This window comes from Neophocaena asiaeorientalis, unplaced genomic scaffold (genome assembly GCF_003031525.2).
Source record: "Neophocaena asiaeorientalis asiaeorientalis breed wild unplaced genomic scaffold, Neophocaena_asiaeorientalis_V1.1 scaffold291, whole genome shotgun sequence".
NCBI classification, from domain to species: domain Eukaryota; kingdom Metazoa; phylum Chordata; class Mammalia; order Artiodactyla; family Phocoenidae; genus Neophocaena; species Neophocaena asiaeorientalis.
Genome location: NW_020172735.1, coordinates 175,064 through 202,992, shown reverse-complemented (window position 1 = coordinate 202,992; position 27,929 = coordinate 175,064). Strand labels below are relative to the sequence as shown.

General features: G+C 33.6%; 1 protein-coding gene across 12 annotated transcripts in view; it reads right to left on the bottom strand.

Moving 5' to 3' along the window:
- Positions 1-414: 414 nt before the first annotated feature.
- CEP170 (centrosomal protein 170) overlaps positions 415-27,929 on the bottom strand; it is a 147,064-nt gene continuing 119,549 nt past the window's right edge. For 6 of the 12 annotated variants that reach the window (XM_024740470.1, XM_024740468.1, XM_024740469.1 and 3 more), the window contains 7 exons: positions 24,243-24,477; positions 14,694-14,871; positions 12,528-12,698; positions 8,684-8,772; positions 5,130-5,223; positions 4,302-4,353; positions 2,344-2,732 (listed from right to left, as the gene is read on the bottom strand). In XM_024740470.1, coding sequence (XP_024596238.1) covers positions 2,443-2,732; positions 4,302-4,353; positions 5,130-5,223; positions 8,684-8,772; positions 12,528-12,698; positions 14,694-14,871; positions 24,243-24,477 — 1,109 coding nt within the window. In that variant the 3' untranslated portion in view covers positions 2,344-2,442. Of the gene's footprint in view, positions 2,733-4,301; positions 4,354-5,129; positions 5,224-8,683; positions 8,773-12,527; positions 12,699-14,693; positions 14,872-24,242; positions 24,478-27,929 lie in introns of all 12 variants that reach the window. The other 6 variants (XM_024740474.1, XM_024740479.1, XM_024740475.1 and 3 more) reach the window with 5 other exon arrangements.

Below are 27,929 nucleotides of genomic sequence, written 5' to 3'. Positions count from 1 at the left end.
ATTGTTAACAGGGAAATATTCAAGACTCTTGGCAACGAATGATACGATGAAAGAAAATGAGTCCAAATGAATAGTTCTTAAATTTAAGATGTATTTTAAATTCTTCTTTGTTCCCCAAATACATCACTGTCATAAAGCTTTCTGATGACTCCAGGCCAGCTAAAAATAAAAGCTGTGCATGTACCTATTACATTAGCGTATTAAGCTAAGAGAATTAAATTTGCTATAATTTGCTAAGAAAATATTTTCTTCTTTAGCCCAAAATAGTATGAAGTTTTACAGTTACCACTACAGTTAAAACTGAAGAATTTCTTCTTTTGCTAAACCTTGGAAAATGATATACAATTATTATATAAATTGATGAAGTATTAGCTATCCAGATGGTAGAAGAAATAAAATGTACAATCAACTGCATAAAGTTCCAGAAACACTTTATTTAAAAATGGAGTTGTAAATGCATAACAAAATAACATAAGTAATAAAGGTAACAAAAATAAATAAGGAGAATAATGTATTCATACAAAATAAAAATAACATAGTAAAAGGCCAAATGTTTGTAATTGAACAAAACTGTGTAAACACTTAAATGATAATGTAAGTAGAATAGATGCTAATATTTTCCTAAACAACTCCTTACCTTCTACTTCCATGTTGATATAATCAGTACTCAAACATTAAACAAAGAGGAAACAATGGTGATTACTTTGTCGTACTTTTTCTTCAAATGGATTGACCCTGTTTTAATGTTTCACTTATTTCTTCAAAGCAATTGTATCTTTCCATTCATGCTCTTTAAAATCATTTTTTCAGTCTTCCTTTATTAGACAGAATTGGGAATTTAGGTTTACAAGGACAACAGTCCATTTACCCTTTTTTTTTTTAATTTAAAGAAAAATATGAGATCCATCTTACAACAGACTTTTGTTTTTACATCTCTACAAAACAGTTTTTTTGCATCTTTAACTGGCCCAACAGTACAGGATTTTTAAAACTCCTGTAAAGTTTTGAAGTGAACAGAGCTACTTTCTTAAAACAAATGTAGCACAGGATTATTGCTGAAATATTAAGGAGTATTTCATAAAAGTTGCAAAAGTTGCAGTTTTAACCTTTGTAGACTGACGCGGTCAAGGTCTACTAATAATATTTAACTGAATTAATAAGATACACCCAAATTATAGTGTTCTGGCAACATAAAGATAATTACTTTCTTTTTAAACTTATCCAAATGTGAACTTACTGGAAGGAGAAAAAACAAGTTTATAGAAGATACTTTTCATAAGCTTCCTGTTTAGCACAGGCCCAAAGCCTTGGTCGTTGTCGCCTTGCAGGGTCCTTATAAATGTACACGACTGAGACAGGATTTACTACTGGGTCCTACAGGGAAACACACAGAAGCAACTTATCGCTTGGGAATGAAACTATCCACTAATCTTATGACTACTGGTTCTCCAAGTTTCCTAATGCCAAAAATTTTAACTTCATGATCATTTCAAGGGAAAAATTTTTTCAACCGTCACATATAAACTTGGTAACACAGGACCAATATACATGTTCTTAGTTTTAAAAATATACTCCACCTAAACTGTCTAGTTTAATCCTTCTAGTTATTTGCCCTAAAATGAGACAAAATCTTACTTTCATTAAAAAAAAATGGTAAAAAGTGCCAAATTCATCTTTTTTAAAGTGGAGTAAAACACTGTGGGGTTAAAACAAATACAGTTATCAATATCCTATATACAAAAAAAAAAAAAGATGGTTAGTCCTTACTGACATATAGATATGCCCACCTACCACTCCCAGCAAATCTTAGTGCAAACGTAACAGTTCATCTCCATAAACCCCAAGAAAATTTACGCAGCAACAAAGTTATATAAATCACATATATGTTGGAAAATTTTAGAACACAAGAAGGACTGTTTTGAAAGGTCAGTTTGACTGTGGAGAGTAATATGTCATTGTATCCAATGGTAATGAATACTAATATAAATCCTATTATTTAAGAAGCAAATATAAGTGTTTAACAAATCTGTACAGATGAAGAGGAAGTCCATTTCAGGGAGCAGCTTGGCACAGGATACATGGGGGTCAGAAATGTTGGGTATTTAGTTTGCTTGTAGGTCACAGCATGGCTTAAAGAAAAAAAACAAAGATCTATGAAGGGAAAGGATGCAATTATCAAATTCAATTTGAAAATCATAAAACCACAAAATGTGAAACTGTCACAATCTGAGTTTTCCTCTATGTGCATCAAATGGTTATCTAAATGGTTTGAAAGGATTACTATGACTCCACATTATACATAAAAAATAAATAAAATTAAGAAGACAGAGATAACAAGATTGTAGTTGACCAAGCTTTCTTATTTTGTATAAGTCAACACTATGTTGCTTCCAATACTCCTAGTCATTCCACAGGTAATTATTTCTAACAAGCAAGAGAAAGTCATTCATGTACTATAACATCTTCCTCTTCCCCATCAGGGTTGAACCTATTGAAATGTATACTGAAATCAGCCTCAGATTCGGCATTCTCAAATTCAGCTGAGACTGAAACAGCAGCAGGATGAAGAACCCTAGCTTCTGGTTGGCAAAGTGTCGGTGTCTGACCCGGGCTGCTGTGGTTATTCACAGGACTGGACTTCTGTTTTGATGGAGATGGCAAGATAGCACTGGGAAATCCCATGTTGTTCAGAGCTTCCAGAGTTCCATCTGGGTCAATCATAGCATTGATTGCTGAAAGAAAAAAAAAGAAATAGAGGGAAAAAGATATAATTGTAGATACAGTTAAATCTGGATATGAATATTGCTTGTGACTTGGATAATATTTCAATTACTGATGCTTATATGAGCTTAAATTTGGCTAATCCTTTCAGTTCTGTATTTTAAACCCCACTTTCAGGAATTCTGGGGCTGATCTATATTGTGGATTATAAAAACCTAAAAGCTTTCTATGGTCCCTTGAGTAGGCTACTTATGGGCATCTGAGCCTGCTGGAAGACTAGGATTTGGAGATATGGAATTCAGGAAAGATCTTTTTGATATATGCTTTAATCATTATAAGAGGATGATGAAAATATTGGTTATGATTTAAAGAAACACTCCTGGCCTTATTTATTACTCAGATAATTGGAGATTGGTTGCTAAAACGCGGTTCAGAGTAACCTGAAAGTTGAGGAGGCCGAAGTAATTATCAGCACACTCTGAATCCTACCACAGCATGTTGTCCTTCATCCTGGTGAGAGTGCTAGGGTATTAGCCATGTACAAGTATATGTACCACTGGGCCATAAAGTTCCCTTCATAGTCCAGATACTAATATCCCGTGGCAGCCCCAGCAGGCCAAATAGACCTTGCTACCTCATGGGAAGGGCCAGATAAAAACTAGCTTTCAATCCAAAAGATCCTTGCGTGGACAAGGGAAAATCTTGGACAGTGATTTTCAACTTGGCATTGGGTAGAGTGGGGAGTTGGGAGAAAGAAGCACCATAGATACAAGAATTATTCAAGAGGTCCTTTTAAAAGCATACTCCCTCCTACCAGCTAAGAATCACGTAAACAAGCCACTTTGCCTCATGGGGGTTATACTATAATCCTTAGGTGTGCTAAGGCTGCAAAACGGTTAAGAATCACTTAGTTGGACCAACATATCATGCCTCTGATAATTCAATCGACAAAGACAGTAGAATTAGAAACTGACTCTGGAATCTGCTTGTTGTACCACTGGGGACTTCTAGGTCAAGACACACATAGGCATAAATGCATAATTAAAGATCTGACATACACCAAAAACAATGTCCCTGTTGAAGTTTAGGAGGCCAACAGTCTCTTTCTTTTTCTTCTCTACCTCCTCCTTCTGGTCCCTGTGTCCAATATGCACTCATTTCTTGTGGTTTATCCAAATTATTATTATTTATATTATTACATAAGTTCATTTGGGTTATACCATATATACAATTAAAGAATTATCAAATCAAGTAAACAATGCTAATTGTCAATAAGCATTTTCAGCTGCATATACATATTTTAATATTTTATATATTTTTCATATACTATATATAATACTATGAATTATAACTTCTAGCCTATGTGCCTAGAATTTAACTTTATTATATTTTTAATTATTTATACTGGTTTTAATACTTTTCTTTTATGAGTAATTTGAATATGTAGAATGTTATATCTTTATCCATACATAATTACACTTAATCAGTGTTCTAATACTTAATAATATTTTAGAAATACCACTTAGAATGTACTTGTCTCGAATTGTTAGCTCTTTACACTTAATCAGTAGTAAATTTACCTTGTAGCTGCTTTTCAACTCTTTTTAGCTCTTGTAAGATAGAAGAAATCTCCTGTAGGGAAAGCAATGACAAAAATTAGCTTACTTTAATTAAAACATTTTTATTTGATTTGATAAGCAATGAACCTCACACTAATCTTATTTGGAATCCTTAATTATTATTGACATGGCACCACATCTGTAGCAACAGGATATGAAATAATTCATGATATCCAGTAAACAAGATTCAAATTTTAAAATCTTTAATGTTGAAACAGATTTTGTTTTCAATGAGATGACAGAAGATGAAAAGTTCAAGATAATAATAATAACAATAAGCAAACAATAACAATAAGCAAAGATTCTGAAAAACTTGTATTGATCACTCTTGCAGCGACTTTGTAAAAGTGCTTAAGGATTTTCTTTGGAAAATGTATAAACTGCAACCTCAGTTTTAGGATGACTTCCTGAACAAAAAAAATCTGTACAAATTCTTGAGGAGGAGACAAGCAATCCATTAAGTAAATAGAAATGACTGATGTCAACTTATATTTGAGTTTGGCTCCTATTTCAAAATTGCTTATTTATAACATATAATTATTACAAGAACAAGAGTATATAACAGTGAGAAACATAAAAGGTTCCTCCATACCCTCTGCAACTTTGAAGCAGTCAACATTTTAAATCCCTGGGAGAGACAACTGAAGGCATAAAATTCCCCAAATTTGTGCACTTATATCTTCTTTTATAAAAAATGTAAATCAACAGTTTAAAAATAAGCATATCATTCCCTGAAAACAAAACCTTACTTTAAAAAAATGTTTTAATATTCAAGAAAAATGATCATACCATGCTTGAGGTTTTCACAATAGGGACTTCACTTTCAGCTCTTAACTTGCTTTCTATCTCATCCCAATTCCGATCTTTGTCTTTAAATAATATTCTATAAATAAAAAAAATAAGCATTTTACTTTTCATATTTTAAAAACTTCACATTTTTCATGATAATACAAAAGCAATGTATCTTTTCAAAGCTACACAAGAATTAAAAAAAACACTAAGTGTTAACACGAACTGTGAATTAAATACTGAGCCAACATTACCAATAAACTCATTTATGTGAGAGATTTGTACTAATAAAGTAACTGACTGGTTATGAATACACACATAAACCCTTTAGTACTTATCTCATTCTTTACTGAAAACCAAATATAAAACAAATGTAGATGAATAACCCCAAAACTTTTATCTAATACTTGTAATTAACCATATAACCACCTTTTATAACAAAAACACAACTTCATTCATATAGAACATACGCAGTATAAATATAAGATGAAAATAGGTTGAATTAGGTATAAACAACTGTGTCTGTTAAGACCTCTTTAAATAGGAAAAGGCTTCATATTGATTGAAGAAAGCGTGAACATTATTTCAAAGGTTGAAAACTGGAGTACTTATGCTGCTTTTCTTTAAAAATCCTAATTCATGTTAGTATATTTGTACATAATAACCTATTAAGAGTTAAGACACCATCCTTTTGACAAAAACAATTGCTAATAAAGATCCGTATGTTCAAAATTAATTTCAAGTATCTTAACTTATAAAATAAAGGACCACAAAATTTTGACTTGTCTTTCAAATGTGGTATGCTTCTCTCTTCAATCTAGAAGACACAATTCGGCAGCTTTAGAGAGCTGTAAATACTAGGTACCTTTTTAGTTTCTATTTGAATTTCGTCATTGGGCTTGGAAATCTAGTTTAACTGCCTTATATAAAAACCAACACTGTACCGGAAAATAAAGTATTACTATTAGAAGCTGATCAGCATTTAAGTAGTAAACTAAATTACATTTTTATTTGTATTTCTTCAAAGTTCAATGTGCTAGGTTCAACTTATTTAAAAACATGAAATTCATAAACATCTAATCAAGTCTGGAACATCAACAATTACAAATAACCATACTTAAAAAGGCAACAATGGTTCCAGAATCCTATATAAGAATATTCTTCTGATCTACTGTTAAAATTTCTATACCCAAAAGACTAAACATCCTTGCCAACTATCTAAGAGCTGTTATCCTAATGATTATAATATTAAGGCATAAGAAATTATTATGTGCTCTATAAAAGAGTCCTTACAGCTTATAGCATTAGGATTGGTGAAAGTAAGAAAACAATGACTACTTCATGGACCAACTTAGAATTACAATGGACTCATACAATACAAAAAGTCTGTGCTTAGCCACACTGAAAATTCAGTGAATTTTGCCAGAAGGTGGTTACTGAGTATGCTTGTGTTTTTTCAAATTGTTAAAGCATACATATTTCACCTTTGCTGAAAATGTCTTCCTTAGAATTGTCACCTGAGGTTCCTAACTCACACACTCACACAAATGTCCCCAGAGTTCTAAGCCACTGAAGGGATAAAAAACTTAAAGACAATATGTCTTTATTGATAAGTTTACCCTTACCAATTCTCACATATAACTATGAGTTTTAAAGAAGCTTAATTTCCTAGAGAGTCATAATTTAATAATCATTCATCAACAAATAGTAACAAATACTGTACATTCTAGTCACTGTACGTTTAGACAAAGACCCCTACTCTCATGGAACTTACATTCTAGCTCACTTATTTGAGCAGGCAGCTGTCTTTGCTACCTACATGTGATTTGTCTTAATTTCATTATTTTGCTTTACCATCTGTATTTTACTATTCACAACTTCTAATCCATCTAAGTCCAATCACCCCTTTTTATTATTAAAATTTATTTTATTATTTTAAAAATATTTTTATTATTAAAATCATGTTACAAAGAAGTAAAAGGTATAACAATATATTTTCACTGGATCTTTCTAAATTAAAAATGTGCACATTTTCAGGTTTATAACTGATTTAGAGAAATTACATTAGTTGCAGGCTCTTCATAAATAACACCATTTTCTAATTTCTGATTGGGCTTATAAATGAGTGCATTATTTTCATTTTAATCATATTCAGTGATTAAGTCATTAATGCTCTAACATCATCTTAGGTGGAATATTGTGTATGTGTTCCTTTAATGACTACATCACTCCCAAGTTTGCTGATCCCATCTTCTGTCACAAGTAAGAGAGCTCTCCTTCACATGACAAACCATCCTCCTATGATTTACTAATCAGGCATGTGCCCAGAGACAAATGAAGCTCTCCCTTCCCTGGCATAAAGCCCAACTGAAATTTGTAGGAAAAAAAAAAGGTCAGCTTAATCAATTAGTTATTACACATGAATTAACAAACCTTTAGGGCCCAATCATATGCCTACTATTTAATGCTAGGAGACACGCCTTGAGTTTGGCTCAAGTACTCAGTGTAGTTGAAGGTGATGTATAACTGTTATCATTTTGAATTTAATTCCACCAAAGGGATATCCTAAAACTAGAGCATTATGGGAGGGTTATTAACCAAAGGACTAAATTAATGAAATAAACATCGATTAACAGAATCTTATATGGGAATAAAGTCTCCAAATTCAATCACTGATTGAATGATTTTTTGACTGCACATTATTTGTCCAGCACTGTTTTGATGCCCTCACAGCTGAGTGCAGAAGGCAGCCAAGTAAGCAGGTAATTACAATTCACTGGGATAAGTGTAAGAAGGGAAATATAGGATGTGATACTGTGGGAACCCGTAGGAAAGGCACTTGAGAAAATTCAGAGAAGGGTTCTTAGAGATACTGCCATGCAATTTAAGTCCTGAAGGATGGGAGAGGTGTTGGACACTCGAAAACTGGGTCCAGTTGAGAGGGTTAGGGGATGATGAGAGATGACAATGGACATACTTCATGGAGGGAATTGAGGAATAGAAAATTCAATACAACACAGTCCCTGTACACAAGATTCTGGCTAGCGATGGGGTCAGACACTGAAAAAATTATTGTGATTCAACATGAATAAATAGCAAAGGCATTAGAAAATCTAGTTTTTGACTATCTACGGCCTTTTTACATAAATTTTCTGAGTCTTACACGAGTACTTATTTTGTTCTCTTTACTGATGAGGAAGCTGTAACTAGACTAAAGTTTGAGGTCATAAATGATGCCCTAAAATTCTGTTAATTTCAAATACTTACTATTATTTTGTGGAAGAGTAAATTTTTCTGATTATTAATAAAATTAATCTAAGTGTTAGCTCTCAATTACCAAGGGGCTGATTATTTGGGACATCTGTTCTCTTTTTGTGCCCTTCCGTGCTGTCCAGCGTATAGCTATAATATCTAAACAGGAAAGAACATGCTAGTGGCAGCAGTAAGGTTCGGTACCATTGACTTCACGAGTTCCCAGTAGCTGTGGTAGCAGGCTTGCAGAAAGTGGAACAGATGGTAACAGAAGCAAGGATGTTTGAGTAATACAAAAATACCTGATCTTTCCAGCTGTCTTATCTATGGACTGTCTTATCTTCCTAGAAAACTGAAAGACGGATGACAGCAGCAGATTATCTCCCATGACCTGAAACATGAAAAGGAAAGAACAGACATTAAAACAGTACTGCTCTACTGGATAACCACCAAGAATACTAGTCACAACTCACTACATTTAGGGGCATTTAATATTTATGCTAATTTTAATAAAGATCAATGAAGAATCTAATTAGAGCAATGTGTAACTAAATTGAGAAAGAAAAGTAAATACTAACAAAGGAGTTCTTTTTTGTTAAATAACTTGTCAAGTTTCCCTATTATTTTCATCATATAACTTTCAAAAAACAATCCATATTATCTAATCTTCAATTACTATCATGATCCTGTCCCCCATGCTTCCAATTCAAATGATCATAAATGGGAAAATATAAGTAATTTATTATCTTTCAGTGTCTGACCCCATTGCTAGCCAGAATCTTGTGTACAGGGACTGTGTTGTATTGAATTTTCTATTCCTCAATTCCCTCCATGAAGTATGTCCATTGTCATCTCTCATCATCCCCTAACCCTCTCAACTGGACCCAGTTTTCGAGTGTCCAACACCTCTCCCATCCTTCAGGACTTAAATTGCATGGCAGTATCTCTAAGAACCCTTCTCTGAATTTTCTCAAGTGCCTTTCCTACGGGTTCCCACAGTATCACATCCTATATTTCCCTTCTTACACTTATCCCAGTGAATTGTAATTACCTGCTTACTTGGCTGCCTTCTGCACTCAGCTGTGAGGGCATCAAAACAGTGCTGGACAAATAATGTGCAGTCAAAAAATCATTCAATCAGTGATTGAATTTGGAGACTTTATTCCCATATAAGATTCTGTTAATCGATGTTTATTTCATTAATTTAGTCCTTTGGTTAATAACCCTCCCATAATGCTCTAGTTTTAGGATATCCCTTTGGTGGAATTAAATTCAAAATGATAACAGTTATACATCACCTTCAACTACACTGAGTACTTGAGCCAAACTCAAGGCATGTCTCCTAGTATTAAATAGTAGGCAAATATTCACCAAATAATATGCACACAGAGACCAAGAAGATTATAATCCTTGTTCTCCACAGTGGGAAAGATAATTTTTAAAAATTTACTCAAAATAATAAGTTTTAATGATGGGGGTTGTTACCACCCCAGTTGAACTTTATGGGCAAAACCAAGGGTTAGCAAACTTCTGGAAAGGGCCAGAGAGTGAAGACTGGGGCCATATGGTCTCTGTCACAACTATGCACCTCATTATAGCAAAAGCAGCTGTGTCATAATAAGACTTTATTTACAAAACCAGGTGGTAGGCTGAATTTGGCCAGCATCCTGTAGTTTGCCAAGAGCTAAACCATGAAAGGCACAGCTAGTGTGGAATGCTAGAAAAAGGACTGAACTTGGGACTAGATATGGGCTCTAAAATCAGTTCCTTACATTGTCAGAACTATATCTAGACTCTGTAAAAAAAAAAAACCCAGAAAATAAGATATGGCCTTGGATGTTAAGGTGCTTTAAACACTGGTAGGGGAGATAACAACAACATACAGGAAATATTATTAAATATTTTTATAAAAACAATGTAAATAAGTACTAATTGTGATTCACTGCTTTACGAATTCTAATGAAAGGGAGTTCAGTGAGCGGTGGCATTAATAAGGAAAGTATCATGGAAAACCAGAACTTGAGTATGATAAGTATTTGAATTTAGTGAGGGATAAAAGGTAACTTAGGGTGTGAAAAGCAACATAAAGACAATGAAAGGCTAAATAAGCATAGTGGTATTTTGTGAACCTTGAGAAAAAAGGCCAAATAAGAGTAGAAGACATATATTAATTAGGAAGGAGTGAGAAAGGGCAGGGTAGTCTACGGTAGATTATAACATAGAAAGGATATCTCTCTTTTCTACGTCATAGAGTTCAGTATCACAATGTATTAAATTTTTTTCTGATTATCAACTATGAGATAACTATCAATCTAAATGTTTCCATTCTCTTTAAAATTATAAATTTCTATAGTTTTATTACATTTAGAGGAATTTATCTTCCTAGACCTCAGGACAAGTAAGTAGGAATAAGATTAGAGAATGGGCCCTTTCTCTGAAACCAAGAACAACTTATCAACTATCAGGACAAAGAAAGTGTGTTCTAAAACCATCTAGCATATTATAATTGCAGCTATGGAACTAGCTACAGTGCTTCTCCATCAGGTAGATTTTTTTCTACTCTGTACTACTGCAAGCATATATATTCTTATGCGCTAACTTTTACCTCCAGTTCCGTATATCCAGTAATCCACAGATGTGGTCCTAGCAACAAGAGAGACACATGGAGCAAACCTAAACTCAACCTACAACTTTTAATTGCCCAGCTGAGCAGTACCACCAGTTAACTCACAGGTGTGTGATAAATAAATGCCTATTGCTTTATGCCACTGAGATTTTTGTGGTCTGTTATAAAGAAACAGCTAACTGCTATAATCTACCTCTAGGTTTTTTCCATCGCAGCTCCCTGTCTCCCTCCAACCAAGGTAAGCAATGTCCTGAATCCCATTTATCATTCCCTTGCTTTCCTTTTTATATAATTTGTTAGATCTATTTCTATCCTAAGTATATAATTTTATTTTATTAATTTGTGACAAAACACATTATATACAATCTTTTGAGAATTACTTTTTTTATTTTGTGTATGGTATGTGGGCCTCTCACTGCCGCGGCCCCTCCCGCCGCAGAGCACAGGCCCCGGACGCGCAGGCCCAGCCGCTCCGCGGCATGCGGGACCCTCCCGGACCGGGGCACGAACCCGTGCCCCCCGCATCGGCAGGCGGACTCCCAACCACTGCGCCACCAGGGAAGCCCTACTTTTTTCATTAAATGTTCTATTGCTAAAATTCATCCACATTGTGGCATGTTGCTGTAGTTCATTTGTTTTGATTACTCCATAAATTGTTCAATTTGTGTACATACCAGTTAATACATTCAATTTTCTTCAGATATAAACACTTAGATTGTTTCCAAGTTTTGTTACTGTCCACACCGCTACTATAAATATCCTTTTGCATGACTTTTGCTCTCAATGGGAAAGGGTATGCACTAGCAGCAAAACTACTAGACAATGGGCTATGTTTATGCTCAACTTTAGGAAATAATGTCAAGCTGTTTGCCAAAGTGACTAGACCAATTTAACCTCACTAGCAACAATAAGAAATCTTACGTATCCACATCTTCTCCAACATTTAATATTTTAAGACTTTTTTATTTGTTGCCAATTGAATGAGTATAAAATAATCTCACTGTAGTCTTGAAAAGTATTTCTCTGAACACTCATGAAGTTGAACATCTCTTCATAGGCCCTGGGTATTTTCAGTGAAATGCTGTGCATGTTATTTGCAGATTTTTCTACTGGGCTGTTTTTGCCTTTTTAAATTGATTGTAGGAGTTCTGATATATTCTGTATACTAATCCCTTTTTGCCTATATGTTTCACATAGTCCTTTAACATACTCAAATTTATCAATCTTTTATTAAAGTCAAAACTTTTTGTGCCTTTTAAGAAATCATTCCCTACTGCAATGTTGAAAGATATTTACCTATATTTTACTAAAAAAATTTAAAGTTCTGCTTTTGCCCTTTAGGAACTAAATTCATTTGGAGTTAATTATTTGTATTTGATGTGATGTCAGGATGAAATTCCATTCTACCCATAAGGACAAGCACTTTTTTTCCCAGGCCTATATATTGAATAGTTCTCATCTTTTTCCCACCAATGGGGCATGCCTCCTTTGCCATTTGTTAAAGTTTATGGTTTACTCACTTCATCCCTGCTCCAGGTTCTCCGCCTTGTAATAGTTAAGTGATCAGGAGGCTCTGTTGGTTGAGGTCTTGGATCACTAGACCGACAGTTGTTTCCTTCTGGTGTTTTAGAATGAACTAATGGAGGGATCTTCCGGAAGTTGAGGCTTTCATCAAAAACACGATCAACTAACTAATAGGACAAAAGCAAATCCTTATGAGCACAGAGTAATTTGGAAAAATATAGATATTGGCATTATAGTTTTTATAATTAGACAGAAGTCATTCCATTCTCAGGTAGTAATAGAAGCATGAAATCTTCAATAAACCAATTACTTTCTTTTTATAAGCACTTCAAAGGTGACTATTTTATAAAATAAATGTTCATCTACATCGATTTTTCAAAATCCAAAATATGTAACTATGTTAAATTTGAGTCTTCCATGGATAAGGTTTCCCCTAAATGGAAAACACAGATGGTAAATAGAAAAAACTGAGCCATGTAGATGGACAAGGAGTTCATTTTACTCACATTGCCTTGCCCGTGTAAAATAATCTTTCTTTTTCTTTTAGTTTCCTATCTTGCTTTTTTCCTTCTTTTCTCCCCAAATCCAGGTGCCAAATTTCTTCACAGATAAATAAATTGCAAATTATAATTAAGTTTCCAAAAAAAAAGTTTTTTTTTAATTCACAAAGTAAGTATTTTTTGGTCTTAGATAAACTTTTAGCAATGTTACAGAAATGACATATTCCAGTACAAATGACATACTGCCATCTACAGTGCAAATTATACACATACGGTACAAAGTAGCTCAGGTTTACTGAAGAAGGAATAAACTCTAGTACAATAATAAGAAATAAAGCCAAAAGGAAAGAATGGAAGTCTACTCAATGAAATGTTTGAAAAATTTTACTGGGTCTGAGTGAAGGTACAATCATGTTAGGTAAAATTTAGTTAGACAGCTGTGAAAATAATATCTTCATCATTTAAAGTGTACCAGAAGAATTGTGTATGTCTTGCCACCAAGAGGATTCTTTTGTTTTTCACCAATAAGAATGATTTTTATATACATTTACAATTGATCACTGTGGTAACAAAACTCTACACAGGTTGATGAAACATCATTTACCAAATTAGACAACACATAAAGGGGAAAAAAAACAACCAAAAAATGACCATTAAAGAATAAGATTATAAAGGTGACAAAAAGCAACTGAAGAAAATTTTAGTAGTACAGTTTACCAGAATTAAATTTGTCAAAGAGGCTAGCCATTTTTGGCTACTATTGAGAACATTATTTTATAAAATTAAGGGAGTGGAATGAATCATCAATATTAGGGGCTGGCAAAGTTTTTCTGTAAAAGGTCAGATAATAAATATTTTAGGCTTTGCAGCCATACAGCTTCTGTCCGACTACTCAATTCTGACGTTGTAGCATAAAACAGCCAGATGATAATTAAACAAATTAGTGTGGCTTTGTCCTAATAAAACTATAATTCATTTTTCAAAATGCCAATCTTTTGTTTGTATCTCTGCACCAAATCAAGAGAGCCAACATGGCCAGAGTACATTATTTTTATATTATATGTTAAAGGCACCTTCTGGAGCCATGTATGTACATGGTGCCCCCAGGAGTGGGAGGGAGGAGGCCCTGGTTTTGGAAGGGCAACAGTCTATATATGCTAACTTACATTGCAGAGTTCACGAGTGTTTCAAAACTGGATACACATATTTGAGTGTGTGTGTAGGTATATTTCAATTTTTTAAGAATCTTTGTGTATACATATGCATGTGTATATTCATCAACAGAATTATTTAAAGTCGTGAAAACTGTAGAATTTTTCTCTTTCTTTGCTACTAGAGATAACTCCTAGTTAAGAAGCTACGTAAAATTTACAAAAACTTTATACAACTATTTATTATTTATACATTTACCAAATTTGGATTTGCTTTTCAGATACCGTTTATTTTCATATTTTACAAAGTGCTTATTTTAAATCATTTTATAGCTTCATGTTAATAGTAGACAAAATGTTAGCCTTTACTAGTTTTGTTATAAAAACATAAAAGAAACTTGTTAAAGTAAAGTTGGAAAATGCAGAGCTTCATGCAAACAGGAAGGGTGGATGTAACTAAAATAAACTAAGCAAAAAGCTAAAAGCAAAAGAAATAAAGAAAAGAAAGAACCTTATGCATTTCTCCATGAAGATCTCCTACCTCTTCTCTAGTGTCTATGGCAGAGCCAGGGGTGGTGGCAGCAGTGCTTACTGTGGTACTAGGGGCAGTGCCTGATGAAGTCACTGAATCTATCTCTCCTGCTACATCGTTGATTTCCCGAGCAATGAGAGCAAGATCTTGGCTGATCCTGGCAATAATTTTAGAAAAGAAGTTTAATACTTTCAAATAACAGGTCTAGAAACAATCGTTTTGATAGAATCAGTTACATAAGTTGTATATTTAGTTAAAGATCTGTACTCAAAATTTAAGATTATTTTGGACATGCTATTAACTATTTGATACTCAAAGTCTTAAACTTTAATTCCAAATATTAATAAAACTAAATTGCACGTCATCTACAAGTTGTCACTTTGAAAAATACATGTTAAATACCTGAAGTAGTGATATATCTCTTAAAAATATACTGTTAATGTTAATGACTATACAGGAGTTCTTAAACTTGGGGGTGGTGAACAGAATTCAAGGAGTCCATGAACTTGAATGAGAAAAGCAATTACAACTTTATTTTCACTACTCTCCTAACTGAAACTTAGCATTTCTTTCAATTATAAATACAAGCAATAAACAACAGTGGTATTAGCAATACTGCTGATTTTTTGTCAGCAAAAGTAATCATATTATAGTTGCTACAAGTACCTCAAAACACTCAGTCATCACTATTTCAAAATTACTGCAGTTCATTAAACCCACAGCCATAACATTCCATTTAGTATGTTAACAGAGAACCATATATTACTATATACCTTTAAAAATATTTTGATAACTGTATTTCAATATAATTGCATTTCTTTGTCATTCTAAGTATTTTACGTTTATGCATTTAGAAACATTCTTCTGAGAAGAGCTCCCTAAGCTTCCCCAGATGGCCCAAGGGGTGTACGGTACCAAGGTGAGGAACTGTGACATAGCATGGCACTTTACACCATATACCATACTTCACAGTACACAATTTATGTCATTTGAGGGTCACAAGACAGAGGCAGAGCTTGTGAGGTAGAACCTATCGGATTATGAATAAAGACACATTTTAGGAGAAAATTACTGGCTCGCTCATGACCATACAACTTAGAAGTAGCTAAGACAGGGCCAGATTCCAGGTTTAGAGCTTATTTCCATAAAGCCATTTATTTGTATTTTTAGCTACATGGATTGAAGAATTAAATAATTGTTATTGGTGATAACTGAACATTTTCTAAGTTATGCATCCCCTGCACATGATCTCTATTTGGCTACTTCCACAGGGAAAGTTTTGGAATGACAGAATATTTGTAAAGTACCTGTTTTAAGATTCCCAACTCTAAAATCCAAAGCACAAAGTAACAGTTTTTTAACTTATACAAAATGTGAGCTTAAAAGACTTTCAAGGAATGCAGTAATTGCATAAAACCTTAACTACAGATTTAAAAAGAAAAGCTATGTTGAAGCTATGGCCCAACAGAAGCAATCTGTGGTCAATTCCTTTTTATTTACCAAAAAATATTTACTGATCTGGCCACTGTGGTAGGCCCTAAGGGCTGCAATGGTGAATAAGCAGACAGGGTCCTTGGCTTCAGAAGCTTAGAATTATATTTTCAAATAATCAAAACCAATACTTACCATTATATTACAATCAAAACCATTATAAAGAAGCTTTATATTCACCAACTCTAATTCTTACAACCACCTTGTAAGAGAGGTATTAATCAGCTTGTTTTGCAGATGAGGAAAATCAGCCTCAGGAGAGGTTATGCAACTAATTTTTCGGTTAAGGTCACAAACAGTAAGTGGTGTAACCAGATCTTTCTATACGTCACGCTATATCTCATATTACCATTCCACATCTAATTTTTAAAAACTTGTTAACTGTTGATGTAACTCTTTTGAGAATGGGTGTAAACTGTTTCCTTAGATACAATATTCCACTCTTGTAATTTCCTAAAATAAGTGAACTAGGATGAGAAACAGAATAACCCAGTTTAATGAGATAAGAAATAGACAACTTTTACTTATCTAACCATCTATTTTATTTTTAAAGTTTTTTATGCAGACATTTGTACGATGAAGCTTCTGATATTTGCAGAAAGCAGTAATGAATTAATTTAAAAAAACCCACAAACAACAGCAATGTCAACATGTTATACAGTAAAAACTGTACTACAATGAACTCTTAATGTATATACCACATATACTGTTCAGTTAGTAGGCATCCGAAAAGCTTTCTTTTAATTTACAAGTATGTTGCGTATATACCAGCTGTTTCTTTGCATGGCAATTCCTATCTTAAAGCTGACTCAATAATACAGACTATTAACTTAATTTAAATCTGCATTGCTTAAAAATCTTAGCACCTACTAAAACCAGTATTAGGAATTCTAAAAGACATATAAAATTATCAAGAAAAAAAAAGCCAAAGTTATGAATATCTTCAGAAATAACAGTTTTATGACTCAACATAGAGTATGGATCTATTCATATGGTTGTTCAATCTAGGCTTACAAATTAATTCTGTAATACTTCTAGATTACAGTTATTAGACTATTTTACAATAATGTAGTTCTTTATATCTCTTGTATTCTGTGTTCTTTCTTTGATCTCCAAGTTTATAACCCCTGTTCTTATTCTCAATCTCCACCTCTATAAATCTGCTGAAGGTGGAAATTCTAAAATGAACAGACCTTTTATTTGGAGTTTTGCTTCCATCTGCTTCCTTTGCAATATCAATAAAAACTCAAGCCTTCTAATTAGAAAAATGGATAATTTTCACATTTTATTTTATTTTATTACAAAATATGGATAGGAAAACAGTCCTTAAGGAAGGAAATATAGTTTCAGGGTTAAGTTCTGTAACATCTGTGTAATTTTGTCTACCTTAGGGTCAGAACCAATAATCCAATTTCAGAAATTTTGTAGAAATGAATATGCATTATTTGTAAAAAGGTGGGGTAATGAGGACATACTTTATGAAGTTTATGATTTTCTCAGGTGAACTATCTCAGTAATGTCCCCTTTCTTATTTAAATCAATTAAAGGCTATTTTTCACTGAAGGGTTAAAAACAGGGGAAAGTATATTAATAATACGCTTTGGGTATACTGGAAGTTTAAAATGTTGAAAATGAGAGTGAGTCCTTGTGAAATGCATGTCCTATTAAACATGCAATATTTGCAAGTGTGACCTAATAACCATGATAGAAACAAACTATCAGACTTTATTGATTTAAATTACCAACATTAACAGTCTTTTAGGTTTTAAATTAACTGAAAAGGAAAATATCTGCTTTATCTTTTTAATAGCATATTAAGTTTCAAAAGTTTTTATATGTAAGTAGAGCTTCAAAGGATATACATATAAACCATGAGGATGAGACTGCCTTTGATATTACTGGAAAAAAGGAAGTGATGAGCTACTGAAGAAGTATACTAGCTTTAGAATCCTAACATTGAAGTGAATGATAACAAATCAAACCTCTTGTTACTTTAACACTGGATAAGAGATTATAACTATAACTTTACTTAGCTTTTAAGAAATAATTTAGTCTACTTTTTAAATGACAGGAGTGATAAAAATATAAAATTAGTTTTAGGAGAGACATTCAGGGTCATTCCAGAAAATCTTATGTTGAATCTGACTTTATAATAAAGAATCAAAGAAGCCTAGCTCTCAAGAGGCATGAAGATTAACTCATATACTTGACCTAGCTAAAGACTATAGGGAAGGTTCACAAAAGTTTCCTACTGATAAGGAAGATCTTATTCTTCTTTTGGTGGAAACTCTCAGTTATATTTATTATATGTTGATGGAATTTTGATGCAATATTACAAAAAACCTTAATGAAAGAATTATGGCAATCCACATCTATTGTGGGCATTTAATGAAAGCATGGAGAATTGGGAGAAATAGGTAACCTGAGCCACAAAAGACTGGCTTAGGTTGGGAGAGTAATGGATTGAAATTGGAAGCTCTTTTGGGTAGCCAAAGCAATTTAATGGCTGGCCCAAATAGAGGAATGAAGTATGTAGAATCTATTTCTGGCCATCAAAAGAGGTAGGGATTTAATTATATATTTTTTTAAAAAGTTACCCCCCATTTTCTTCAATGAAACTAAGTTTAAACGTGAGCTTAGCACCACAGATACGTTATATTTACTTAAGTGTAGTCTTTAAACTTATAAATATGCTTCAAATAAACTGAGCAAGTCATGAAGAGGTAATGGTAAGAAGATAACTTTGAAGGTCTTAGCACACTCTTGGCCATCAATAAACAGTTCCTAAATAAATGAGAAAAATAAAAGAAACAACCACCACCACACCACCCCATGCCATCTCCACCAGACACAAAGTCTGCAAGTTAAAAGAAGATGGTGTGAAGTCACCTGACAGGAAAATACTGCCCTTATTCAATGAGCAAGATTTGAGACAGCCAAAGTACATGCAAAGAGGCAGTATAAGGTACCCTCAGGTCAGAGAATATGATGAAGGCATAATATCTAGGAAATGCTGAAAAACTATAAGAAACTGAAGAATAACTGTCACTTGCCAGTTATTCTGGGCAGATGTTTTGTTCCTACCCTTGCTATTTGGATCTGGCCTAGCCCAACAGAACAAACAGACAGAGGCTGGACCTGGACTTCAGCTATTGTGAACCAATAAAGCTTAAAACTGCCTGAACAGATGTACTTTATTCCTTGATAACGTAAATTTTATCTCTATGGTGTTTTCTCCGAAATAAAAAATACTTTAGTATTATTAAAGCTCACTTCCACACATACCCCCAAATATAGTATATCTTTTAACTGTATTGCCATTAAAAGAATTTTTTAACTAAAATAGATTGCTATGTATAGATGTTTCATTACATTACTTTATAGATTATAAGGAACCCCATACCACTTAATTCTGGCCACTAAATTAAACTGACTCTTACCAAAAAAATAAAACGAAAAGGCTTTTAGTAATGTATTAAAATTACAAGTATTTGGTTTTTCATCGTTAAGATTACCATACATTTGTAATTTTAATTGCAAATATTATTTAGGCTTGAAAAATATAAACCATAGTTCTATTCTAAAATTTTTAAAAATGTATTTGATAGGTATTCTTATTTGAATTTCACTAATGAAAGTATTATATGTAAAAGACTTAGTAATAATAAAAGCTTTTTCCCTCTTGACATGAAGTGTCAGATGACTTTACTTTGGAGGTTATCAAATCAGGGAGTAGGACTCATTAGGTGGGTGTTCTGTGATACATTTATTTAACAATCATTTCAATATTTAGAAAAAAAACAGATCACTTATATATCAGCGTTATTATTCTCAGGTAAAAAAGAACATTTTAAAATAATGTTTGGATTGAAAATGTGAACAAAACCTTGGCTGAGATTCTTAGGTTTCCTATTTGTATAGGGTAAGCCTAATAGAATATTTTATAAATTATAAGAATATCGCATTGATTCTGAAACTCCAATTACATCTGGAGTCATACAGAAAACGGAAAGCTCACAATTAAGTTCTAAATATAATCATATTTGAGTATACACACACACCACACTGTTTTCTCTGCACTCCACTTAAATGTAACATTTATTGCTAGCTTACTATATGTCAAGCACTATATGTCAAGCACATGCATCAGTCTGTCAACTCTCTCAAGTTGGCACTACTGTTACGTCCATTTTATGCATGAGATCACTAGAGCACAGTCACTTAACTTGTCAAGGGTCATACAGACCTTGTGGGTAGAGCTGGGTTTCAATCTAGAAGGCCTGATCCCAGAGTCCACGATTCTGATCATTCAGGTATACTGCATCCTTATAATTTAGGTTACACCTCTGAGTTCGACAGTATTCTAGGTTCACTCACCATTTCCTGGCAATATCATCTATGACCACAGCTTCAAGTATTTTCTCTTTGACTTCCAAAACGATGATTCTAGCTCTCATCAGCTTCCTATGTTGCAGAGCCATATGCTTTCACATGGCTGTTCCTTAAGTACCTTAAAGTCAGTATGTCCAAAACGAAGCTTGCCTTCCTTCCTGTCTTTTGTCTTCCTTATTCTTACTAATATCCATTTGAACAACCATGGAGTCATGCTGGCAATCATCAAACGCTCTCAGCTGTTACACGTCCATATCTCCACTTGTACCCTCACTAACACTATCTTGTCTCGGGTCTTCAATATGTTGCACATTAACTTCTAGAATAGATTACTAGTTTATCTCTAGGCTCTCTTCTCTCTCAAACAATTCTACAAAATGCCCTTCAGAGTTACCTTCTTTTAATATAGATCTTAAGTTACCTTCCTTTTCAAAAATCTTAAAGTTTCAACATATATAAAATAATATGTACACTTCGTAGCTGGCATTCAAAGTCTCCTATTATTTAGCTGGCTCTGTATTATCTTCAATTTGGTCATCCAATAACTATACACCTTTACATCTTATACTTGGACAAACTTTCTATTTTTTAAAACCTCTTCTGTCACTCTGCCTGTATCAACTGCACACAACACTTTTGCTTCTTTCCTCTGACTCTGAACTGAGGACATCCATATCTAAGTCATCTTTACAGTTCACTCACGCTAAACACTACATGCTGCTCATAGGAGTTGCTTAGGAATTCTTTGTTGAGTGGACGGGGATTACACGCATATTCACAATATATATAAAGCACTTATGCATACAAAAACTTGATCCAAAATAAAACTGCAGAGGTGTAAAGGTGCAAGAGGATCTCACCTTTGCAAATAATACCTTCAATCAACATTAGGATAAAATATCATATTGCCTTTATGATTTAATCCTCTCCTATAACATATCTATAATGAACTGGTTGTTAAACCTTAAAATAAAATATTGTTAACTAGAACTCTCTCCTAAAAAATTTAATGTTACAGTGGAATGTGTAATAATGAATCTAAAACACTGAAATATCGTTAAGCGTATTGTGATCCAAATGAGAATTATATAATCTTCCAGTATAATTTTTAGGTTAAATGTATTATATTTGATAATCTGTAAAGGTGGTATTATAGCTTTGTTTACCCTAAAATTCATAAAGGTATAATCTAAGAAATTCCCAAGGGAAGCAAATCTGTACCTGTGTTATAATGGAGAAACTGGGAAAAGCATTATCGAAAGCACATGTATCGGGGGTACCTGGAAAAAAGTTTCCTCTTCAAATTGAAAGACTAAATATATTTTGCTTATATTCTTTATATTCCAGATGGAATTTTTGTGCTTTAAGTTTAAACGAAGGTAAATAATTACTATGTACGGACTTACAAAGTGCTGGTTTAGTAATATAGCTCTAAAATCGAAGCAAATAGAAAATAACAAAGCAGAAAACATTTTGTAATAAATTAAAATCATTATTGTGCTTTTCAAATAAAAATATCTTTACCTATTACTCTTAAAAGTATTGCTCCAGGGCTTCCCTGGTGGCGCAGTGGTTGGGAGTCCTCCTGCCGATGCAGGGGACACGGGCTTGTGCCCCGGTCCAGGAAGATCCCACATGCCGCGGAGCGGCTGGGCCCATGAGCCATGGCTGCGGAGCCTGTGCTCCGCAACGGGAGAGGCCACAACAGCGAGAGGCCCGCGAACAGCAAAAAAAAAAAAAAAAAGTATTGCTCCAGCATGTGAGTTTTCTTAAGTGAAAGTGGTAGCTAATTTAAAGAAATAAAGCTATGTATTTCTCCATTCTATTTAGTATGTGATTCATAGTTATTTGAAAATAAATTTCCTCATATTAAGCAAACTTATCAGTGTCTTACAGGAACATTAAATATCAACATTAACTTTCTTTCCTTGCATACTTCCTATCCTCCCTCCGCCTTTTTAAATTTCTTAATAAACAAAAAGAACTTTCTCTTGCTTTGAGAGGTATGGCTGAAAAATATACCTTGAAAAATTAAATCCCAATAGCAAGTTTTATTAGCATAATGCTACTAAGAAACTGGAGGAAAAAGGCATGAAATCATTAGAGGTTAAATAGCTTAGCTTTAGAGTACTACTATAGATAATAAAATATACATAGACAAGGGTAATAAAATGCACATACTAACAAAATAAAAGTGAAAATATAACAGACAGTTCTTATTCACTTTCCCCTTTGTATCATAATTCTTTTCTGTTTAGGGGCAGGGAAGTGGGTTTGGCCCAGAAGAAGGTTATTAGTGCTCTAGTTTGGGGTAGAGAGCTTGAGACGCAAAGCCTCCTAAGAAAAAGCAGAACACTCTAGTTCCCTCAGGTACCCCTTGAGCTCACGTGGTGAGACTTCTGCATGGGAAGGAGAAAAATGATGAGACAAGAGCAAGGCCTGCTGTTGCCAGCTGTGCCCACAAGAAAAAATGTAGTGTCAAGATTCTCTCACTAACAGTTTTGTGGGCCCATAATAATTCATGGATCCCAAAGCACATATATGCCTGTACTGTAATCAGAACTGGTTTACAATGCTTCAATAACTATTGTCATTTATACGGCCAAAAAACAACGTTTAAGCAGCGTAATGAGATTAGAAGGGCATGTTCTTTAAGAACTAAAGGCAATCACAAGTGAATAGTCATTAAAGACAAAAAAACCAAAAAACCAAAAAACCTAAACATTAAACTAATGAGCCAGAAAAAAACAATTCACAGAAGTCCACAGAGTAAAGAAAACAAAAGATGAACATCATAAAATCATCATAAAAGTTTTTTTAAAAAGCATTTATGAATTATTATAAATAAATTCTTTAATAAACGTTGTCAAGTATAAAACTTGAAGATTAGGGTCTTAAACTAAAGGCAGAAATAATTTTAGCATGTACACAGTGAAAATGTTTAGGTAACATGTGGCATACTGCAGTAAAATTTAATACCTTACAAACTTAAAAAACCCTTAACTACTACAGCATTTATTTGAGTAGAGCCTCTCTTTAATGTTCAACTACAATGCTATCAATTAAAAATCACATTCGCAGCATGAATTTTACTTTTTATTATGTAATCTTCAGGTTATTATAAATACATTTATTTAACATCCAAAATAATATTTTCATTTAATTATTAAAGGATTGTACTGACTGTATCTAATGAACTCACCGAAGTGTGAGTAATAATCTGACTAACTCTAATTCTCCCCAGAGAACATTAGCAACATCTCTAACAAGTACACTATTACCTCTTTGGAAGGTAAAAGGAAAGTAATCAAAAATTTAGCTGCACAATTCTCAATTATGTAGAGCTGATACTGACTACCTTTCAAAAATTATATTAATTCATCTGTATCTCTACTAGAAATAAGAAAAGGTGGTTTACCAAAATAAATTAATTCTACAATACGTAAGTAGCACTCACATTAAAAATACCATATGAAAAAAAAAGGATAGACAGTAATACTACCAACAAAACTAAGTTATCTGTGGATAACAGATAGTTATCTGTGGATTTCATTCCTTGGACTATTAGTACAAACCAAGTAAAAGCTAAACTTGTTATCAAGTTGAAAAAATTTCAACTCTTAGAGATAACCCATTAAAACCAACCTGGCTATTTCTTCTCGATGAGCAGTCCAATCTCGGATGTAGTCTTCCTGTTCTTTTATCCGGTGTTTGAATGAAGAACTAGTAGGCATTGCTGACCCAGAGCTCTGCAATCGAGTCGTTTTCAGGGCTGGAGAAGTACGTAGACGGGTATGTTTAGGGGAATTACGGTTTGATCCAAATTCATCTTCTGAGGTGGAAGCATAATCAGTAGGAAAGCGCCTCCATCTTGCATTTACTAAATTAGTTTAATTATTAAAAAAAGAATTATTATGTTATCTTTTAAAAGAGGTAAAATAAAATTCATGATTTCAAAAACACCATGAGAGCACACACAGCACAATTTTCAATAACTGATGTACACATACCTCACAAAAACCATAAGTCTACTATTCCTTAAAGATAGAAACATTATACTTTGGTGAATTAAAAACAATGAGGAATTAAGAACAATAGAAAGATCACATTTTCTGTAGCATGGTGAATAAACATTCAGATGAAAAATTCACTAATGACAAACAACTAAGCAAGCTCTATTCATAAATGTTTAACTCGGGTACTATTTAATTGCAAATATTTCTCATTTAAGTGACGATATGGATTTTTTTAAATGACGGCAACAACAACAACAAAAATAAAAATAAAGGAAAAGATTTCCTCATGCCACATGGACTTTCAACATGGAGATGGTAAAAACCCTCTTTTCCCAACATACAAATATGCATAATTCCTGCTGTGGAAATTATGCCTTATGGCAGGAAAAAAAAACATTACCTCTGTCATTCAACATCCTGTTATGCTATGATTGGAAAAAATCTTTTTACACGGTAAAAACACAACAAAGCATCTTTAGTACAACTGCTGCTTTGACACTGAAAGCATATGGTGAAAGCAGACAATGGCAATAAAACCTACAAGCTATTCTCACAACCACTGACACTTATGGCACAGAAGATACTGACGATAGTCACATTAAAGAAAGTGGTAATCACTTTCTTATTTAAGGTTAGTAAAGATTTAAAAAATGGTTTTGCTGACACATTTGAAAATCAGAAGACAAATTAATGCAGACAGATCACTACTACTGTTAATAAAAGAATCAAACATAAAGTGTAAAAAACAGGAAGATAACAGCTAATTCATGGTAAACTTCAAAAGGGCAGGAAGTATGCCTATTTAAGCCACTAACGTGTATCTAGCACTTAGCAGAGTGTCTGGCTAACAAATGTTTAATAAATATTTTTGAATAAATGAATTAATTCCTAGATACTGACCATTTCCTTTTCTCAAATTAGAAAAAACTAGTAAAAAGCATGAGATGTTTTTGGTGGCTCAAATGATAAAACCTTGGCTCCTGCTATAAGTTCCAACTGTTATTAATATTAGAAGAGTTTTCTTTCTCTCTCTCTCTCTCTTTTAAAACAGAAACTGACTCTAGGCTGTGTAGGTTTGTGAAGTCTAGAATTCCTTCATACTACTCCACTAGAATTTTATGCCTTTCCTGCCTTTTCCTCCCCTAACTACATTTTTGCCTGGGGCTTTGTAAGGCTGAGTTGGCTCTCAAACAAAATTGATACACACTACCCCCAGAACTGCTTTAAGAACAGAGAAAAAGAAATCTGTAATCAGGACTACATCATAAGTCAGAGCCTACCCATTTGCCTGGATTCAAACTTCTATTTGACAGAATGAAGATAGGCAGAAACTTCACGGCTTTCTGTAAAAGTGTATGCAAATACATATATGGAACTCCAGGTAATTAATCATAGAGTGTTTTGAAGGGGGTAATAAATATAATTTCTGATTTTAACATTATAATTCATTAACATAAATATTACTTTTACCATGGTGGAAATTTACTCATTTCTAGACATCTGAAAACTCCTTAAGTTGAACTGACCCTGAGACGTGAAAACAATTTTAGGAAAAGTTAAGGAACAAGAACAAAGTTTTTTCAAAAAATAGAAATACGGCAAGGCAATCAGATATATGGTAAACAAATCTGTACTTTTTAATAAAGGCATTTCATTAAATGCTAAATGCTCTTTATTTTGCTATCCTAGAATATGATTCATAAAAGGAAATTCATAAATAAAAAAACATCATTTGTTAAAGTTCCTGATTTTTGATGTGGAAACTATGTAACCATACCTAAAACTGAAAATTGGAGAGAAGACAAAAACAATAACAAAGAATTTTAATAAACTGCAGAACATATGAAAACATAAGCAGGTATTATAGAACTCAGGTAGTTAATGTAGGGGTAATTTAGAGAGAATGGCATCAACGGCTGATAGATTTTATGAGTGGCAGAGCGCATGAAAGCAGAATGAGAAAGTGAGAATCAAGTGCTAAATGTCAGGTGACAATATATAAGTTGAGCCACATGAGAATTTAATTTTAAGTCTAAAGTCTTGAGGTCAGAGAATCATTACATTTTGGAGAAAAGAATAAAAGAGAAAATTCTTTTTCAAATGAAATTCATAAACTTTCCACCTATTTTTATAGGTCTATCTAGAATCCAGTAAGAATACTGAAGCTTCTAATAATAACTTACAAAGGGGGACAGGCAATATGGGGGCCCGGTGGGAGGCACAAACTATTGGGTATAAGATGGGCTCAAGGATGTATTATTATACAACATGGGGAATATAGCCAATGTTTTGTAATAACTGTGAATGAAAAGTAACCTTTAAAATTATATAAAAAATTAAAAAATAATAGAAGGAAGGAAGGGAGGGAGGGAGAGAGGGAGGAATGAAGGAAAATAACAAGAAAAGCAACCAAAAGAACAAAGCATATATTAAAACCTGAAAGGTAACATATTTAGGTGTGTTCTCCTGAAATTGAGAGATAAAATAAGTAGGACATAGCAGAAAATGAAAATATGATTAATAAGTCTTCAAACAATTAAAGGTTATCTTTACCAATGGAAAGCATACCGTACATGGTGTGCTGTGCTATGAAGCAAAGCTCGAGTTAATCTCTGGACAAAACCTGGCTTGTGTAACAGCAACGTGTAGAACTGAGAAGTGAAATGATGACTACTGGTGAAAAAGGGACTGAGAAAGGGAGTTTAAAGCCAGGACCTCTGACCTGTTATTTGTCGAAGAACTTCTCTCAATACCTTTGCGTTAACCTTTGCTTCCAAACTGTAGCATCAATACATTTTATCTGAAGAAAAATCCCTATAATCTGCTAGCTACTGCAGAGCAAACTTCAAGTAAAAATGTTTTTAACTTTCCCCAGTGCCTTCTTATTTCATAGAATTTTAGAATAAAATGACCTTAGACATTAGATAGTCCAAATTCTTGAATTTATAGATAAAAATCAGGCCCAGAAAGGTCTTGCATTGCTTAAATCAAAGTTTAAGCCAGGTCTACGGACTCCCAGAGTGCAAAATTCATTCCAAGTGCTTTACAAAAAATAAATATTTTATATTTTAAAAAACCCAAACATTTCAAGTTAGACTAATTTAAAAAAAAAGACAGGGCTTCCCTGGTGGTGCAGTGGTTGAGAGTCCGCCTGCTGATGCAGGGGACAGGGGTTCGTGCCCCGGTCCGGGAAGATCCCACGTGTCGCAGAGCGGCCAGGCCCGTGAGCCATGGCTGCTGAGCCTGCGCATCCGGAGCCTGTGCTCCGCAATGGGAGACGCCACAACAGTGAGAGGCCCGCGTACCGCAAAAAAAA